This window comes from Phycodurus eques, chromosome 10 (assembly GCF_024500275.1).
Source record: "Phycodurus eques isolate BA_2022a chromosome 10, UOR_Pequ_1.1, whole genome shotgun sequence".
Classification (NCBI taxonomy): Eukaryota; Metazoa; Chordata; class Actinopteri; order Syngnathiformes; family Syngnathidae; genus Phycodurus; species Phycodurus eques.
In genome coordinates, this window is record NC_084534.1 from 2408120 (window position 1) to 2428712 (window position 20593).

A 20593-nucleotide genomic window follows, 5' to 3' on the forward strand; every position below is an offset into this window, starting at 1 on the left:
AACTAACCCTAACCCACTCTTATCCTAACCTTAACCTGTTTTAACCCCAACCCTAACTCTAAACCTAACCATAACAAACTTTCTTTTCATCCATCCATCCATCCATTTTCTGAGCCGCTTCTCCTCACGTGGGTCGCGGGCGTGCTGGAGCCTATCCCAGCTGTCATCGGGCAGGAGGCGGGGTACACCCTGAACTGGTTGCCAGCCAATCGCAGCAAACTTTCTTTTATTTTATTTTGTTTTCTACAAACATGATATATGTTTGAGATGGTCTTCTCATTACATCTGCGTAGCCTGCCCTTCCCACGATGCAGACGCAAATCACGTTGCAGAAGGGCGTGTCTTGCCAGGAATGCACGTGGGATTCCTAATAACGCGCCTTGGTCTTTACTCAGTCTCGACTCTCAAAAGTCTTGGTCATGTCTTGGTCTCGGTGAATTCTGGTATCGGGCAACTCAACACTACTAGTTGGTCTAAAACAACGGATAAATGAGAAGACTGGATTTCTCATTACCATTTGATTTGTAAATAAGATTTGCTCTTATTGCATCACTGTTCTCGTTCATTTCAATATGGAAAACAGCCTTGCTCTGATTGGTAGTTGAAGATATCTCGGCGTCTAGTGGAGGCCAAGCATTCATACTGTAGTTTTGATCCTTCAATGTCAGCTCTTCGTGTGAAGCAGAATTCACCAAGCATCCCGTTAATGGGGAACGTGAACCGAAATGACAGTGACTCACACCTACACATTGAGCGATTAGATCTTGGACGACCTGAACGTCGATTCTATATCGGCTTTTGGGGCTGCACATACGTATATTGTACTTTCTCTCTTGTGTTAGACCATGAAAAGAGAGAGTAACAATCAAGAAAGAAGCGGGTTGCTACAGAGAGAGGATGTGGGGGAAAATAAAACGAGAGTGGGGATATATTGAGAGGTTCGGCTGCGCTCCTATTCACTTGAATGTAACTGGCGCGGTACGTACTTCGCTTGCATAAATTTTTTTGACAATGACTTGGATTTTGATGGCATGGAACCTTTAATGACTTACGAGGCAAAAAAACTAAAAGCATATTTGTTCTTGTAAGCTCATTCAATTTCTTTTAAACTTATCACAAGCGGCATTGTTGTTTGTTTTTAGTTGGTGTAGGGTTTTTTTTCACTCTGCTGCCTTGACAGCTGATTGGTTGTCTGTTGTCGGGGATATGGTGGGGACACGTAGGTGGGGGGCGAACTGTGGGATAAAAAGCTTGGAGTTTGCATGATGTAGAGGACTGTGTCTCGCCTTTTTTAAAATCCTTTTTGAAAATCCTCCTACAAACTGAAGTCCAAACTTTGGGATCATTTCACGTTGGAGTGAGAATGGCGCTAGTATCTCCTCTGTGAGTCTGTCCTAATTCACGCATCCAGCTTGGATGATGGAGATTCTGGTCTCGCTGTTACTCCCACTCTGCTTGATGAGCCTACGCGGGTCAGCCATCGACACAGGTTAGACATCCACGCCCGAGAAGTACTAGGGACACGTGTGAGCGATCTTAGTGTGGAACAGAGGCTGATTGCAGTTTATTTCTTAACTAACAATTCTAAGACCTAAAATAATATTTGATTTGTATTAATATATCTCTAACTTGACTTGAAGACAAATTGAAAATGATTATTTTCTCTAACTCAGAGACCAGCAATGTTGAGTTGTAATTTCCATCCCTTTCTTCATAAGAAGGAAGGGATGGACAAAGGGATCTTCATATTTCAAATTGACAGCGCAGAAAAGGCACAAACATAAATTGATTATGATTCAGCTTCTGGTTTGGTCTGTAACATGTCGGAAAATAGGCAAAAATGTCGATCGTTGTTGTTCAAAGAAATAGCAGATGTTTGCCAATATCTTACTTTAATTCAACACAAAGATATTCAGTCTGCTTTCAATGGAGGATTACAGAACTTGGAGAATATTTACTGTGGAGAGCCTGAAATTCTGAGCATTTGATTGTTTCTAAACAGCTCATTGATTATCAAACGTTTATTTGAAAATTGATTAGTTATTGCACCTCTATTCATCAATGATGATATTAAGAAAATGGATTCATTTTTCTATTGCTTATCCTCAACTATAAAGGTTAAAATATGAAAAATAAACGGTATATAGATTATATACAGGTGTTTTTATATATTAACAAAGAATAATAAACAATTTTCTTGTTATTCATTAACATTTATTCAAGATTTATGATTTATTTTTATGTTTAAGCAGGATACAAGAAAGGAACGTCGAAAAAAAATATATCCAGCAAACTGCTTATAAAGCAGTTTGCAGTCATAGGTTTTGTATTTTCAAATGAATCCTGTCTGATAACCATTTCCTCTGCCATTTAATGGATTTTATTATCCCAATATAGCAATGTAAATACTGTTCCTTCATTTTTTTTCTATTTGATTATTGGACTTAAGTATTCATTTTGTAATAATTTTTCCCACTTTGACTTGAGATTCAACTTCTGGAAACAAACAAATATTCAGCAGGAGAGCAGGAAAATGTAACGTCACACAATGTCAATATAATACTGGAGTCGTAACATCCCACCACATTGGTGGGCATTTAGTCTCTTTACTATGTCCAAATATTCTTTGGCAAACCACCAGACTGAATCACAGTCTGTGTGTGTGTTTGTGTGTGTGTGCAACAGCATGTGCGCATGCGTTTGTGTAAACGTGTGCAACGGGATGCGCGCGTGCGTCTGCGTCCGTGCGCGCATGTGTGAAGTAACAAAGAATTCTTGTTGAATCAGTCATGCCCAGCTTACCCGTGGATGCCCAGAGTTCTTATACTGCTGCCCTATTGACAATGCTGTCCCACAGTGTCACAACTTATCACCCTCGCTGATCCTCACATGTGAAACTGGCTTTCATTTATGACAATGGTTGTTTAAAAAGAGCTAAAATTGTCATTTCTGTCTTAGTTCTGCTGGGTGGAGGGGATGAATGTTTCCCACCAACAGGGGCTCCCAGGCTTTGAGACATTCCTGGAGGTCAATGTAGGAGGAGCTAACTGTCTCCCATGGCAACAGAGCTAATAAACTCCATGGGTGATTGTAAATTTTGTCATTATTTGGCCTATTGTCCAGAGGCAGAGGGTGATGGGCAGCTCAGATAGGGCTGCCAAAGCCGGATCTGCCCACCCATCTATCCCTGTCCGGCCCATGGCAAAACAACACTGCTGATTTAAAAGGTTGATGGATGGCTCAGGTGTGCTCTTTTGCTGCTATTTTGCCTATTTTTCAAACAACCAATTCACGTTAAATAAAGCTCATTAAGAAATACAAAAGCATCAAATCTTCATATGATAGGTCTCTCCAGATTTTTCTCACCACTAAAAGTAACACTAGCCTGATTTTACGTGCTTTGTTTTCCGATAAGAATTGGGTTACAAGCCTAAACCGAATGAAAATGCTCCATATAAAGTCCATTGTTGCATATATCCCATCAGGATCCTGTCTGGGCAAGCAATGGGCGTCAGTCACGCTTCAGCCCCCCAATCACCCCGAGCTGGGTTAACAGTGCTCAAAAAATAAACAGGCCGAATCCCAATAGAATTTCATTCGGATTCACAGGGATGGAATATTACTTTTGTCAAACCGATCAGAACTAAATTTTTGTCAATAGGAATGATATTGCGCATGGGTCTGTCTGCGCATCTTCTGACATAAATGCCTGGTGACATCATCATTTACGCACATGAAAACATGGCTGCTTCCTACCAGAGCTGGTCTGCGACGGAGATATTTTTTAACTATTTGTAACTTGTTTTTAATCAAGCTGTTGCTTTAATAAAAGTGTAAAAATAAAATAAAATAAAATAACTGGTGTGATAAATAGACTGACCTCCATCTTGACAAATCATGTGACGTTTATAGTAAATGGACTGCACTTTTATAGCGCTTTATAAAGCCTCCGACACGCACACACACACACATACACATAAATGGGCGACTGCTGCCATGCAAGGCGCTGCCAGGCCCACTGGGAGCAAATTAGGGTTCAGTGTCTTGCCCAAGGACACTTCAACATGCGGACAGTCGTAGCCGGGATTTGAACCAGTGACTGGACAACCCACGCTCGCTAGTGAGCCATAGCCGCCCAGTACATCGATCTGCGCATAAAACGGCTGTTCCGATTAAATGTGTGGCACATTTACACCAGATCGAAATAGATCACGTCACGTAAAGAGGTGACCGGAGATCTTCAATAGGAATGATTTCAATGAGATTGACAAAAAAATGCATATAAACCCGACAACTTAGGGCTCTATTTCGGAGACTGCGCAATGTGCGCTCGAGCGCAAATGGTGGTGTATTTTGATTCCCATGCGAGCGCAAAGGCTCCCTGGCGTGTTTGCCAATTTGGCAGACCGGCCTGAAACGAACTATCGTTGGAGGGAAGATTAGTAACGTCCACGGACATATTTAAGTCGCCAGGGTTTTGCTCACTGGCTCATTCTGTTTTTAATAAGTGTATACCGTAAATGTTCAATCCTCCAGTCACGAGCTCCTCTTCCGCATATAGAGGTCGCCATGCGAGACTAGTTGCGTGGCTTTTAAAGCTGTTGTGACGCCCACACCAGCGCAGACGTCCGACTTTAAAATGAGGTGGGTGGTACGCCAGCCCACAAAAATACCCCAAGCCAGGTCTAGCCCACCTCCTCGCTGATTTACACAAAGCGCAAAGCTGGATTTGCGTTACGTCACGTAAATATAGCTCTACTTGTTGAATGAATGATTTTATTTGAATTCAATTTAACAGCGTGTTCATACGCGTTTGGTTTTCAAATTATTTTATGTTTATTTACTCAAATGTGAGGGCTTTGATTCACCTCAAGCACCAGATGGCCAGGCTTTTATTGTCATGGGTGTGTGTTCCGGTTGTTGTCTTCCCCCTGTCTCGTACACACCTGCTCCTGTGAGCATCTTCACCACCTGTGCCTCGTTCACCCTAATTACCCCTTGCATTTAACCTCGTGTCTCATTCCTTCTAGTCGCCAGTTCGTTGTACCTTGTCGTCGCGTTCCAGCATTCCTTCTTTCCACGTCACAGACTCACAGTAAGACTAGACCCCGTTCCGATTATCGACCTCGCCTTTTTGCCTCACGTTTTTGGATACTGTTGCCTGTACCAACCTCTGCCCGTATATTAAACCTCTCTTTTTGAAACTGTCCATTTGTTTTAGAGTCGTGCATTTTTGGGTCCTGTCCTCTGTTCCATTCATGACATTTATAAAAGGTCATCTGGCTGATGTGGAGTTATTGTTCCATTTCTTGATCGTTTAGTACATACAGTATGGGACAAGCTCATCAAATAACCTCATAGGACATTTATTTACTGAACTGCATAGACCACCACGCATCGCTTTAGTGTAAGGCGTTTATTAGAGAGGATGCCTTTTTCTGGCAAATACATTTTTATCATACTGGGTTTCATTAAATTAAATGCAAACTCTTTGATAGAATAATATATTTTACAGTATTTGTCAAGGGAAACTAACGTTTCAAACAAAGTGCCATAGGATTTTTGATATTGCAGTGGGAGCTAGTTTTAACATATGGTTGTAACATGGCTTCATGAGAGTGAAGGCATCTATTTGAAGTCCCTATAAAGTGAAAATAAAGTGTCTTATAAATTTGAGACACCACAGGGAACAGTCTTGTTAACAAGCCTGCCAAATTTGAAGGAATAAAAACATTGCCAAATATATAAAACAAGGGCTTTTAAATTGTGAAAAGTGAGACCTCCTCCCAGCTTTCTGGCGCTGTGGGTGGGTCTGCTAAATAGTGATGTTACAAGATCTTTTGAAGCGTGTGTCGGGTAATGAAAGGGGTGTTTCCGCAAAGCTTCTTCATACCAACCATTGTTACTGTTGCATCATCAATGTATCTCACCTTATACTAATTTGTAGCTGGTGATTTGAAAAAAAGACCAGTCCAGATGTGCAGAAGTATTTAACAGAGACTGCTTTTTTTTTTTTTTTTTTTTTTTAAATAGAAGAAAGCGATTGGGAAGGAGGGGGCGGTGGTCTGGTGCCCGTGCCCTTCCCTTTGGGACTGGTTGGGGCAGCTTTGGTTGGGCTCGGGACCTCCCTGGGTCCTGGGGCCGTCGATGGCGTCTCACTGGTTGGGTCCCCTGCTGGACGGGCTCGCTGACTCGGCCCCCACCTTGTGGAGGGGGGCCGGCACATCGATGTGACGGCTCAGCAACTCCGTCCATCAGTTGACTAACATGCATGCGATATGGTGTTCATTCACTGATAGGTTCGATAGACACACTATAAGCTTTATTTAACAAAAACACAGGTTATGCTAACATATCAACTCACAGGTTGTTACAGGTTTTTAGACACTAAAAAAGAATCCCACCGCACCACTCGTCAATAGCACTGCTTTGCTCATTTTCCCCACATCCTGTCCTGCCCTTTTCTGTCCTCTCTTATCTTGTTCTCTTATTTAGTTATTACATGTCATCACCGGGGGGCAGTACAGTGGATGACTGGTTAGCACATCTGCCTCACAGTTCCGAGGACCGGGGTTCAAAACCCAGTCCCGCCTGTGTGGATTTTGCATGTTCTCCCCATGCCTGTGTGGGTTATCTCCGGGTACTCCGGTTTCCTCCCACATCCGAAAAACATGCATGGTATGTTGATTAAAGACTCTAAATTGCCCGCAGGTGTGAATGTGAGTATGAATGGTTGTTTATGTGTGCCCTGCGATCGGCGACCAGTTCAGGGTGTACCCCGCCTCATGCCCGAAGATAGCTGGGATAGGCTCCAGCACGGCCGCGACCCTAGCGAGGATAAGCGGTGAAGAGCTTGTGAGCGGATCCCGGAAAGCAGGCGGGGAGAGAGACGGTCATATATTGTGACAAAGCACAATTTTTATTCTTCCGCCTCTTTTGTTTAGTTGTATTTTTCTATTTTTCTTCTTCAACCAAATCTGTCTCTGTGCTTCCTGAGACGCGCCCAGAGAGAGACCACTCCCAGAGGCCAGCTCATGTACGGTCGTGAGTAGACACTGCAAGCATTTGCCAGACTGTACAATATTAGTGCCTAATCATTTTGGAGAAATTACTATCCGCAGACAAAATCTCAACTTTGTCCTCCCTCTCTCTCTCTCCCGTCCGCACGCAGTAAACGCTCACGTTTCCAGTCCATGCTCTTTTTTTTTCTTTCTAGGTCAAGAGTTTATTGCTTACTATACTGTATCCTTGCACCCAGTCCTCATGCCAGCAGCCCCGAAAACTCCTCGTTCAAGCAGACCGTTCAATGCCGCTTTCAGCTGTCATTGTAATTGCTATTAATTAATTTTATTTGTGGTGTGCTTGTCTTATCAGTGAATGTGGTGGACTTCTGCGGTCAGACCATTCGGGGGGATGGCATGATCATTAACTCCCACCAGGAATCTAAAAAGTATTACTTTGTAACAATGGGGACCGACTGCCACCTCACCATGCAGGCCAGCTCCCCAAAGGACAAGGTCCAGTTCCACTTTCGCTTTTTCCTTGTCTACAGTTTGTTGCGAGTAGCCCCTCTGAGCCCAGCCCCTCTGTTACCTGAGTCCCCACGTGGCTCTGCTCCTCTAAACCCCAAACTGGAGCCAACCTCAGGGGAAAGCTCAGGGGATCCCTGTCATGCAGGCTCTTTTGTTCAGTTTTATGATGGATGGGACAGAAACGCTCCACCTCTTGGGCCTCCGCTTTGTGGAAAGAGTCCACCTCGGCCAGTGCTGTCGACAGGAAACTACCTGACCCTGCGACTTGTCACCCGGGGGACTCAGCCCAGAGTGGACTTTGTGGGGGACTTCACATCATTCAGACTTGGTAAACACACACACGCAGGCACACACACACGCACGCACGCACACACACACACACACACACACACACACACACACACATACATACAGGTGAAGATGCAGTACCGTAAAAAGTATTTGCCCCCTTTTCAAATTATTTTTTTGCACAAGAAAACATAATGTGCTGTTTTTAAATGGTGATTTTATTTTTTTAAAGGAGAAAAACTATTCAAAGCTACCTGGCCCTGTGTGAAAAGGTATAGCCCCGAAACCTAATAACTGGTTGGACCACCCTCAGCAGCAACAACTGAAATCAAGCGTTTTCTATACCTGGCAATGAGTCTTTCATATCTCTGTGGAGAGACTTTGGCCTACTCTTCTTTGCAGAATTGTTTTAATTCAGCAACACTGGAGGGTTTTCATGAATGGCATTTTTAAGGTCCCCACGGCTTTTCAATCGGATTCAAGTCCAGACTTTGACTAGCCACTCAAAAGCCATCCTTTTGTTTTTGATTTTTAAGCCATTCAGAAGTTGAATTGCTGGTGTGTTTTGGATCGTTGTCCTGCTGCAGAACCCAAGTGCAGTTGAACTTGGTCATGAACTGATGGCCGAATATTCTCCTTCAGTATATTCTGGTAAATCATGGTTCCATCAGTCACAGCGCGTTGTCCAGGTCCTGAAGAACTATTGAAGCAGACCCTGACCTTCACACTACCACCACAATGTTTTACTGTTGGTATGATGTTCTTTTTCGGAAATGCTGTTGAATTGAGACCAAATATAATGACACACACGTTCCAAAAAGTTAAACTTTCATCTCGTCAGTCCATAAAATATTCTCCCAGAAATCTTGGGAATCATTCAGATGTTTTTTTTTTTTGTTTTGCAAAAGTAAGACAAGCCTTTATGTTCTTTTTGGTCAGCTGTGGTTTTCGCATTGTAACTTTGCCATGGATGCCTTTTTTGCCATGACCCAATGAGCACTGACCTTAACTGAGGCAAGGGAGGCCTACAGTTTTATATAAGTTGTCCTTATTTCCTTTGTGGCCTCCTGGATGAGTCATTCCTTTTCTCTTGGGGTAATCTTTGTAGACCGGCCACTGCTGGGAAGATTCACCACTGTTCAATGTTTTCCCCAAGTGAGGATAATGGCTCTCCCTATAGTTCACTGGAATCCTAAAGCTTTTGAAATGGCTTTTGTAACCCTTTCAATACGGTTAGATGTCAATTACTTTACGTCTCGACTGTTCTTGAATTTATTTAAATCATGCCATTTTGTTGCAGCTTTTTGTTATCTTTTGAGTTAATTTTGTCAGACATTTTCTATTTAAGTGATTTCTTGATTGAACAGGTGTGGAGATAATCAGGCTTGGGTGTGGTCAGTGAAAATGAACTCACCTTTCCCAAAAATGTGATTAGCCATTTAATTAATGATTTAACAAGGAGGGCAATTAATTTATCGCACAGGGTCAGGTAGCTTTGAATAGGTTTTTTTTCCTTTAATAAATAAAATCAGCATTTAAAAACTGCTTTTTGTTTACTTTGGTTATCTTTGTGATGTTTACATGTGTTTGATGATCTTAAAGTGGGGAAACTGCAAAATAATAATAATAATAATAATAATAATAATTTGAAAAGGATGCAAATCCTTTTTCATGGCACTGTACTTCATCTTTTTACATTTTACAATGAATTTGTCCTCTGTGTTTAACCCATCCCTGATGAGTCATGGCCACTCATCGCAGCCCAGGACCGAATCCAGATTAAGTTGACCCTTGATCACCCAGCTGAGAAATTAACCTAAAATGTTTTTTGTTTTCAAATCTGAGATCTAACTGCTGTTAGGCAGCAGTGATTACCACTCTTTTACCATGCCAATGATACAAATCTATCCATCAATTTGCAAACATATAAAAGCATAGATCTTATAATAATTGGAGATTCATTTCAGCTCATAAAATATCACACAACACTATTCCCAAATGTTTCTTAAATATGCTTCAGGCTGGTAAGCAAAATTGACAAAACTTGATCTTTTCAAAGCCAAAGGACTGTCTCGTTCCCTATGGTTTTATGGGGAGTCATCTCATTATTTACACATCCTCCATCTTCCACGGATGGTCGTAAATTAAACATTGTAATTGCCGAAATGACAAGAAGAAATTGAGGACTGTAGCAGTAGTTAATCTGCAAAAGAAGAATCAACGGGACTGGGCTTCTTCTTGGTTGTTGAAGACATTTAAACTTTAATCCAAAAGGCTTCTTCAGGTCAAAATCTTGGTCACACTAAGCAACCACGACACAAATACATGGCACAAATTAGGAGGGTGGAGAGTCTGTATAGTTAATTTTCATCTCAAAGGGAACGTTCCTTTGAGCAAAGCAATGTAAAAATGTTGGATAGAGAGGACTGACAAACTAGAAATGTCTTCCTTAAATAGAGGAGGTTTGCACCATGACACAGCACACTGTTTGCTCATAGGCAGGTGTACAACCGGTTGTCATGCAAAACAGTCATTCACCAGTCACACCTGGGAATAACAAACAACAACTCCCATTTGACCAGCACCTTGAAAAGTATTCACACAGCTTCACTTAACCACGATATGTTAAATTACAGCCAAGGTACATCCAAAATGGAATTCAGAATTTCCCTGTACATTGCTGCATTCATCTTTCCATCAATCCTTACTAGCCTCCCAGTTCCTGCTGCTGAAAAATATCCCCACAGCATGATGCTGCCAACACCATGCTTTACTTAAATTATGGTATTGTCTAGGTGATGAGCGGTGACTTGTTTACTCCAAACATCATGGCAAAGATTCACAATTACACACCAAAGAGTTTTACGTTTGTTGCATCAGACCAGAGAATCTCGGTTCTTGTTGTTTGAGGCCCCTTTAGATGCCTTTGGGCAAACTCTAGGTGGGCTGCCATGTGCCTTTTAAAAGAGTGGCTTCTGTCTGACCACTCCACTCTACAGGCCTGATTGGTGGATTGGTTCACACATGGTGTCCCTTCTGAAAGTTTCTCATCTCTCCACAGTGAAACGCTGGAGCTCTAAGAGTTGCCTTTAGGTTCATGGTCACCTGCCTGATTGTGGCCCTTCTACTCCAATTACTTAGTTAAGATGACCAGACAGCTGGTTTCTAGTGGTTGCAAACTTCTTCCGTTTACAGATGGTGGAGGCCAGTGAGCTCATTTGGACCTTCAAAGAATTTTCTACAATTAATTTGACTTCATGCTTGGTTTGTGCTCTGACAACTGACACGAGTGTGTGTAGAAGCCAAATGCATCACACCGGACCACAGGAATAGTTGGAGTTGCCGTTTAATAACGACTGTAAGAGTCTAGCAACACACGGGTGAGTAGCAATACAGTTCACTTAAAAGTCCAAATAAAGAGACATTAACTTAAAAATCCAGATAACAAGTCTTTGAAGATTGGGAAGAGGTTTGGTGCTGAGTCATGTAATGCTCCGTAATCCACAGATAGGAGGACAGGGAAAGTCATACTTTGTTGTCATTGTAGCAAAAGACCAACCAGCCATGGGGACAGGCAAACATGCATAATACAGGCAAAACACGTGTTCTGAGCATTCCAGACAGAGAGAGAGAGTAGTGATTGGTGCAGATTTTAATGGACATGTTGGTGAAGGAAACAGGAGTGATGAAGAAGTGATGGGTAGGTTCGGCATGCAGGAAAGGAACCTTGAGGGACAGATAGTGGTAGACTTTGCAAAAAGAATGGAAATGGCTTTAGTGAACACTTTCTTCCAGAAGAAGCAGGAACATACGGGTGATCTACAAGAGTGGAGGTAGAAGCATGCAGGTGGATTCGATCTTGTGCAGACAATGTAATCTGAAGGAGGTTACTGACTATAAGGTAGTGTAGGGAGAGTGTGGCGAGAGCGCATAGGATGATGGTGTGTAAGATGACTCTGGTGGTGGGGAGCGAAGATTAAGAAGACAAAGACAGATCAGCGAACCATGTGGTGGAAGCTGAAAAACGAGTGTTGTGCAGCTTTTTGGGAAGAGTTGAGACAGCCTCTCGGTGGACAGGAGGAGCTTCCAGAACACTGGACCACTGCAGCCAAGATGATCACAGAGACAGGTAGGAGAGTACTTGGTGTATCTTCTACTAGGAAAGGGGAGAAGGAGACTTGGTGGTGGAACCTCAAAGTACAGGAAATCATACAAGGAAATAGGATAGGTAAGAGGTGGGACACTGAAAGGACTGAGGAGAGGAGAAAGGAATACATGGAGGCGAAGGTAGAGGTGACAAAGGCCAAACGAGATGACATGATGACATATATGCCAGGTTGGACAATAAAGAAGGTGAAAAAGATCTATACAGGCTGGCCAGACAGAGGGTTGGAGATGGGAAGGATGTGCAGCTGATTAGGGTGATTAAGGATAGAGATGGAAATATGTTGACTGGTGCCAGTAGTGTGCTTGATAGATAGAAGGAATACTTCGAGGAGTTGATGAATGAGGAAAATGAGAGAGAAGGGAGAGTCGAAGAGGCAATTGTGGTGGACCAGGAAGTCGCAATGATTAGTAAGGGGGAAGTTAGAAAGGCAGGGAGCAGGTGGAGGAACAGCTGGAAAGGTGGAGGCATGCACTGGAAAGGAGAGGAATGAAGATTAGCCGAAGTAAAACAGAATATATGTGCATGAATAAAAGGGGTGGAGGGGTAATAGTGAGGCTACAGGGAGAAGAGACAGCAAAGGTGGAGGACTTTCAATACTTGGGGTAATCAGTCCAGCGCAATGATGAGTGACCAGGTTGGATAAAATTAGAAATTAGCTCATCAGAGGGACAGCCAAGGTAAACGTTTTGGAGACAAAGTTAGAGAGCGCAGACTTTGATGGTTTGGACACGTCCAGAGGAGAGAGAGTGAGTATATTGGTAGAAGGGTGATGAGGATGCCAGGCAAGAGAGCTAGAAGAAGACCAAAGGGAAGGTTGATAGATGATGTAGTGAGCAAAGATTTGAGGGCAGGTGGCGTTAGAGAGAAGGATGCAGGAGATAGGCTAACATGGAAAAGGATGACGCGCTGTGGCGACCCCTAACGGGACAAGTCGAAAGGAAAAGAAGAAGACAGGTTCGGCAACGGAAGATCAATCCATGGAAAAGTGCTGGGGAGCCTTGTATGGGCATATAGCAAACAATCTGGCTGATTCAGTGATCCAGACAGCTTTTTATAAGTGGTTGTAGCTGACTGGCAGGGTGGAAAGGTGGGTGGAAAAATACTGGGAAAGTGGACCAATGACGAATGCCATACAACGGTGACAACAGCGGGACCATATACAGACAGGTGTGTTCCATTCCAATTCATGTCCAATCAAATGAATAAGTCCCCTTCTGTTAAATTCATTTGAATTTATGAGCAACATCTCAAGGAGTTCCCTGTAGGAGGGGCCAAAGGGGTTGGGTGCATTGTGAGCTGGGTGGTGGCCGATGGCAGGGACCTTCGCGGTCCGATCCACAGCTACTGAAGCTGACCCTCGGGACGTGAATTGTCACCTCTCTCTGGCAGGGATGGAGCATGAGTTGGTGTGCGAGGTTGAGAAGTTCCAACTTGATATAGTCGTGCTCACCTCCACACACAGTTTGGGCTCTGGTTCCTGTCATTTTGAGAGTGGTTGGAATTGCTTTCACTCTGGAGTTGCCCACGGTGAGAGGTGCCGAGCAGGTGTGGGCATACTTATTGCCCCCCGGCTCAGTGCATTTATGTTGGAGTTTACCCTGGTGGACAAGAGGATAGCCTGACTATTGTTTGTGCCAATGAACCAAACACACCTCAACTCGGGATGTTGTGAATCGGTGGTCCAAATACTTCGAAGACCTCCTCAATTCCACCGATACACCTTCCCATGAGGACGCAGAGTCTGGGGACTCTGAGACAGGCTCTCCTATCAAAGCGGTTGAGGACACCAAGGTGGTTGAAAAACTCCTTGGTGGAAGGGCCCCGTGGGTGGATGAGATCAGCCCGGAGTTCCTCAAGGCTCCAGATGTTGTCCAGGCTGACATGCCTCTGCAATCACATGGACATCAGGGACAGTGCCTCTGGATTGGCAGACCGGGGTGGTGCTCCCCATTTTAAGAAGGAGAACTGGAGGTCGTGTTCCAACTATAGGGGGATCACACTCCTCATCCTCCCTGGTAAGGTCTATTCAGGGGTTCTGGAGAGGAGGATCTGATCGGAAGTTGAATCTCAGATTCTGGAGGAGCAGTGTGGGTTTCGTGCTGGGCGTAAAACAGTGGATCAGCGCTACACCCTCAACAAGATCCTCAAGGGTGTATAGGAGTTCATCCAACCAGTCTACATGTGTTTTGTGGTCTTGGACACGGTGCGTTCCGTGTCCCCCGGGGGGGTCATGTGGAGGGTGCTCCATGAGTATTGGGTACGGGATCCCCTGATACGGGCTGTTGGGTACCCGTATGACCGCTGTCAGAGCTGGGTCCACGTTGCCTAAATCGTATTCATTTCCAGAGAGGGTTGGACTCCGCCAAGGCTGCCCTTTGTCACCAATTCTGTTCATTACCTCAATGGACAGAATTTGTAGCCACAGCCGAGGCATTGAGGGAGTGCAGTTTGGTGACAGGTGCTTCTCTGCTTTTTAAAGATGATGTGGTTCTGTTGGCTTCATCAAGCCACCATCTTTAACTCTCACTGGAGCAGTTCGCAGCAGAGGGTGATTGGGATGAGAATCACCACCTCCACATCTGAGACCGTGGAACTCAGTCAGGCTGGGGAGAGTGAAGTCTGGGCCTCTCTGTTTAAGCTGCTGCCCCTGTGACCCGACCTTGGATAAGGGAAAGTAGATAGATGGATTGACACATCTCAAGGATACATTATGCACCTCAGCTAAATTTTTAGCTGAACGGCAAAGGCTGTGAACACTTACATACATATGACTCTTTTTTGTTTTAATGCATTTGCCAAACTCTCCCCCTGCCCCCCCACCCCCAAAAAAAACCAAAACTTTTTCAAGTTGTCATTATGGGCTGTTGTGTGGAGCATTTTTAAGGAAAAACATAATTGAATAATTTTTTTAATACGACTGTAACATAACAAAATGAGGAAACAGTGAAATGCTGTGAATACCTTCCAGATGCACAGTGAATATATGAAAGCTGTCCCTAAATTTCCATAACGCTGTAATTTACTCAACAACCAATAAGAAGTCTAGTTGCCTTGTTCAACTTTGCAGATTACTCTGACCTGGATGACTGAGAGGACAGCAATGTTCTCAATCACAGCATGTCATAGCAATGATACAATGCAAATGGTACTATATGGTGGTGGTAAGCCAGATACTGTAGGGGTGAATCTGAGTGAAGTCACAGTGTTGCAGTTTGGCATTGTATTGTATGATTTGGATCGGTAAACTGGCAGTCCTGGGAGGTCCGTCTCCCCCCCCCCCCCCCCCCCCCCCCCCTTACACTGTGCTTGGCCTGTGGTTTGGTTCAAGCCAGCCCCAAAGACAAAATATATACCACCCAAGTAGTTTTGGGTCTGAGATATTTTTTTATTAGCCCAGGCCCGCTTTGATACAGCCATCACACTTTTTCTCCTCAGGATTCAACCAATCATTTTGCAGCAGTGAGCCTTACTTCACTTGCAGAAATGGGAAGTGTATCCCACTCAGTCTGGTGTGTGATGATAAGGGAATTGACAACTGCGGGGATGGAAGTGACCTGGAAGAAAATCTAACAACAGGGTGTAAAGGTCAGTGAGGTAATTTGGTCCTGGTAGCTCCCTTAAAACCACTATATATATATATATATATATATATTAAAAAGCGGCACGGTGGACGACTGGTTACCACATCTGCCTCACAGTTCTGAGGACCGGCCCCGCCTGTGTGGAGTTTGCATGTTCTCCCCGTGCCTGCGTGGGTTTTCTCCGGGTACTGCTGTTTCCTCCCACATTTAATGACTACAGAGCTGAAGTCACAGTTATACACTCCAGGGTGAATATTTTGAAGAGGAAAGTAGTTTGTGACAACAGTATTTCTGACACATCTCAAGTATTGAGATGTGTCAGAAAGTATATTCAAGTATTTTGGAGCACTACAAACAATTTAAGGGCTGTTTCCCCGCTATATCTTAGTTCATCTTTCGTCTGTTCAAATATGTTTGTGATGTTTTTAAAAACTGTGTTTTAATAACATTGTGTTTTAATAAGTTTAAAAGTTTCAAGCCTGTGGAAGGGGTAAAACATTATTTTTTTTTATGTGTTTTTATGGACCGCAATAAACGGGGTTTCACTGGATGACTCTTACCTACAAAACATTGCCTCTGTGATTAAGTTGCTGACCAAAGTCTGTCCTTCATCAGCAGGTCAACTGCTACCTCCCGAGCCACCACCGCCAATCGCAACCCCACCTCCATCTTTTGTAAATCCACCCACAGTGCCAATTCCCACACACTTCAATTGTGGAATTGCAGAGAGCACTCCTAGTTATGAGTCGGTGTCGGGTAAGTTGAATAACTTTACCATCCATCCATCCATTTTCTACACCGCTTATCCTCATTAGGGTCGTGAGTATGCTGGAGCTTGTACCAGCTGACTGCGGGCAGGAGGCAGGAAGTACACCCTGAACTGGTTGCCAGCCAATCGCACAAACAACCATTCGTAGTCACATTCATACTAATGGACAATTTAGAGTCTTCAATGCACCAACTTTACCATCCATTCTGTCAATTAATGTATCTTATTAGTGGGAGAAACGATGGATTAATAGTCTGCTGTGTCCACTAGTCTCCTGCAGCCACCTCCACCCCCAGTTTATGTGCGCATAATTTTGCTTATTGTTTCATGTAGATCACAATCAAATTTTGTATGGTAGTAAGTACTTAACATCTCAAAAATTGCATCTCTGTCTTCCTTTTTTATCACGCTGTCTTTTTATCGCATAGACGAACACAGAATGTGTGCATGGCGACTTCAAGTGGACAAATATAATACCTGCACCTCACATGCATATACTGTATTTGTCTGATGGTGAGGAAGTGATATGCTTGAAACTTTAAAATACAGTATATATAATACCATAAATACTTGGTTGCTACTTTGCGGGCTTTGTCTATCGCAGGGGTGGCCTGGAACCTAACCCCTGCGGTAAACGAGGGATTGGTATTATTGTCATTTTAAAGTTAGATTGTTTTATACAGCTCTTACATTGGCTCTCATGAGAGAGTAATGTACCTAATGAAGTGACTAGTTGTACAGTTTGTGTAAGAAAAAAGCAAATCACACTATCAATTAATTGAAGACTGTTGCCAACCTCATTATTAGAAGATGATTTTGGCCACATTGTTGTCGTCTAGACCATGTGTTTCTAGTTTTTATTTAAAATGAGTAATCTGTGTCTTGAATCCTGCTATCATTCAGTATTGTGTGCTCACACAGCTCCTGCCTTGTTTGTTAACCAGTTAACATTGAGCTGGAATGGAGTTTTATGATTGGACCTAAAACTAATGCAGCTGGCCAGTGACCTGTTCAGATTCATAAACGATTAAATCATAATTTATTCTCGAAGCAAAATGCAGGCTTATACTGTAGCTGATCTGTCTTATGACAGAAAGAGAGAGTGTATTCTAGGATGGTCCTCAACAACAAAACATCTCTTCTTTTTTGCTGGCAACTAAACCAAGAATTGAAGCAGTTGAGTAGCATGCAATCAATGGTTGAAAAGCCCAGTCTTGAGGCTCCACTGAAAGCTGAACTGGTGTGACGTAATGTCTGTTGTCATATAACAATATAGACATGACTACTAAGTTTAGTGTTTTTTAGATCTCATCATTTTTGCTGTATACACTGTATGCATAATACAATTGCCTACCCAGTACAGCAGCCTTACACACGGCATCTCTACCAGTCTGGTTATTGCTGGTTCCTATTCCATTCTCTTCCTCCTCCCCCAATAAGACCACCACATCTTCCTCCTCCTCGTTCTCAAAGACCACCACCACCTCCTCACTGCCACCATGGGGTCACCCAGCTCCTCAATAACTCCTCTGCTAGTAACCTTCATCCCTGATGCTGCTGCTGCTAAAAGTAATAATAATAACAACAATGATCAGAACAAGACTTATGTTCTTAACACAAAGGCAATCCATGTAAGAAAATGCCATAATTCACACACACACATGAACACACGCACACCCTGTTGGAGGGTTTACGCTTTCTTATATCAGAGTAATCTCACTCATTTGTTCACATATCAAATAATACGTAAGTATCCCTTAATTGCTGAAAGTGTAAATTACAAAGTCAGGTCACAGAGACTTGATCATTTTCAGATGGTGAGCAACAACAAGAATCAATGATGCTTGCAATACATAAGGACTAAAGTATTTAACAATTTTGTATACCAAATCATTTGTATAACAAATGCATGTCTGCTAGGTCTAATATTTTGCCATTTTCCTACTGTGCCCACCAGTAGTGGGGCTGCTAGATCCTTCCCCCAATGAGAAGATCTGTCAGCTTTGCACATTTTGGTTCACGTCTGGTGTGGGGATAGGGGGGTGGAGACGACCTGCTTTAGGGCTTGTTCGCTACTTAACAACAATTGTTGGTCACACCGCGCACAGCACAAACGCAAGGGTCCAACGAAATCATGAATCATAAACACATGCTGCAACTTGTAGGCTATAATCGATGCACAAAAAAAAAAAAAGAAGACGCTCGGCCAGGTCGGCCTGGAATGGACCGGCCATTCTGGAGTTGTCCCGAAATTCCTAATTGCCACCCCATCCCTGGTGTAAATGCTATTGTGAATGGTTGTGTCTCTACTTGTGCCCTGTGATTGACTAGCGACCATTCCAGGGTGTATTCTTCCTTTCACCCAAAATCAGCTACTAAAGACTCCAGTTCCTCACATCCCTGGATAGTATTAGCAGGATACAAATTGGATGGATGGATATGTAGATTTTAGCAGTTGCACTCTGCATAGATATTTTGTTCCACCTCCAAGAGTATTAATCATGAAAATGATTTTGTTAACTCTTTTCCAGACACTCCAGGCTCTGTCTCCTTGTTTGTTCTCTTCATTATCCTGGGGGTGGTGGTGGGATTTGCAGTGCTCTGCTGGTGCTGCTGGTCCCCAGGCTGGTTCCTATGGCGCATAAGTATTGTCCGCTTTTTGCCGTGCTGCAACTCGGCCTGCGCAACGTGCCAACTCTGCGCTCGCAGCTGCACTCACAGCAAGGAGCACCGCCCGGCAAAAGTCACCCCACAGTCACAGGCGAATGGGACACCAACAGGTGTGGTAGTCACCAATGCAGATGAAACTCTGTCCACTGCTGCACTTTAGACAAAATGACTGTGTTCTTGATCCCATTTGGCAAAAAAGACAATTGGGTCTAGTGTGATCAGTCATCAGTGATTACTGAACATGGACACTGACTGTATTGAGCACAGCTACCTTTTTGGGGAAATGGTTCTATAAAATAGTGAAAGCATTTGACGAGAGGAAAAACTGTTTATGTGCTTTACATTGATGTGTTTATGAGAAGCAGGGTGTAGAATTATGTTTGATTGTATTAAACTTCTGAATCCTCACAGCATGTTTCACTTGTCATAGGGGTTCTCATGACATATGATTGCAGTTTGCAAACCCTACCCCCGTTTTTTTTTCTTCAAGAATAGTTGTGAGTTGTAGCACTAGTCAAAACACGGTACTCTGATTAATACTTTGTCGACTGAATAAGAAATAAACAGAATATTGGTCAATCTCAGGGGGCCGCCATATATGCGCGATATGACAAAGTCATGTCAGAACAACAGTAGCGCAAGCAGCTAATGGCAGCGACTGGTGCCATATAATACAATTTTAAACAATGACGGCATAGTTCACAATTTTTTCGCATATTGAATTAGCGATTGGGCGGCACGGTGGATGACTGATTAGAGCGTCAGCCTCACAGTTCTGAGGACCGGGGTTCGATTCCCGGCCCCACCTATGTGGAGTTTGCATGTTCTGCCCGTGCCTGCGTGGGTATTTCGGTTTCCTCCCACATCCCAAAAACGTGCATGGTAGGTTAATTGAAGGCTCTAATTTGCCCGTAGGTGTGACTGTGAGTGAGAATGGTTGTTTGTTTGTATGTGCCCTCCGACTGGCTGGAAACCAGTTCAGGGTGTACCCCGCCTCCTGCCCGATGATAGCTGGGATAGGCTCCAGCACTCCCGCGACCCTTGGGAGGATAAGAGGTTCAGAAAATGGATGGATGGATGGATGGATGTATTAGCGATTGAACATGATTTTGGGATGGCGATGTGTTGATATTGGTGGCAACAGTATACAGTGGGTACAGAAAGTATTCAGACCCCCTTAAAATTTTCTCTCTTTGTAATATTGCAGCCATTTGCTAAAATAATTTAAGTTCATTTTTTTCCTCATTAATGTACACATAGCACCCCATATTGACAGAAAAAAACTGAATTGTTGACATATTTGCAGATTTATTCAAAAAGAAAAACTGAAATATCACACAGCCATAAGTATTCAGACCCTTTGCTCAGTATTTAGTAGAATGCACCCTTTTGAGCCAATACAGCCATGAGTCTTTTGGGGAATGATGCAACAGGTTTTTTACATCTAGATTTGGGGATCCTCTGCCATTCCTCCTTGCAGATCCACCCCAGTTCTGTCAGGTTGGATGGTGAGCATTGGTGGACAGCCATTTTTAGGTCTCTCCAGAGATATGCTCAATTGGGTTTAAGTCAGGGCTCTGGATGG

General features: G+C 43.4%; 1 protein-coding gene across 1 annotated transcript; it reads left to right on the forward strand.

Moving 5' to 3' along the window:
• The first annotated feature begins 1305 nt into the window (after positions 1-1305).
• Positions 1306-19417, forward strand: ldlrad2 (low density lipoprotein receptor class A domain containing 2). Its single transcript, XM_061688608.1, has 5 exons — positions 1306-1489; positions 7375-7860; positions 15424-15573; positions 16185-16325; positions 18870-19417. The coding sequence occupies exons 1-5, from the start codon at positions 1417-1419 to the stop codon at positions 19166-19168; spliced, it is 1149 nt and encodes a 382-aa protein (XP_061544592.1). The 5' UTR covers positions 1306-1416; the 3' UTR covers positions 19169-19417.
• The last annotated feature ends 1176 nt before the right edge of the window (positions 19418-20593 follow it).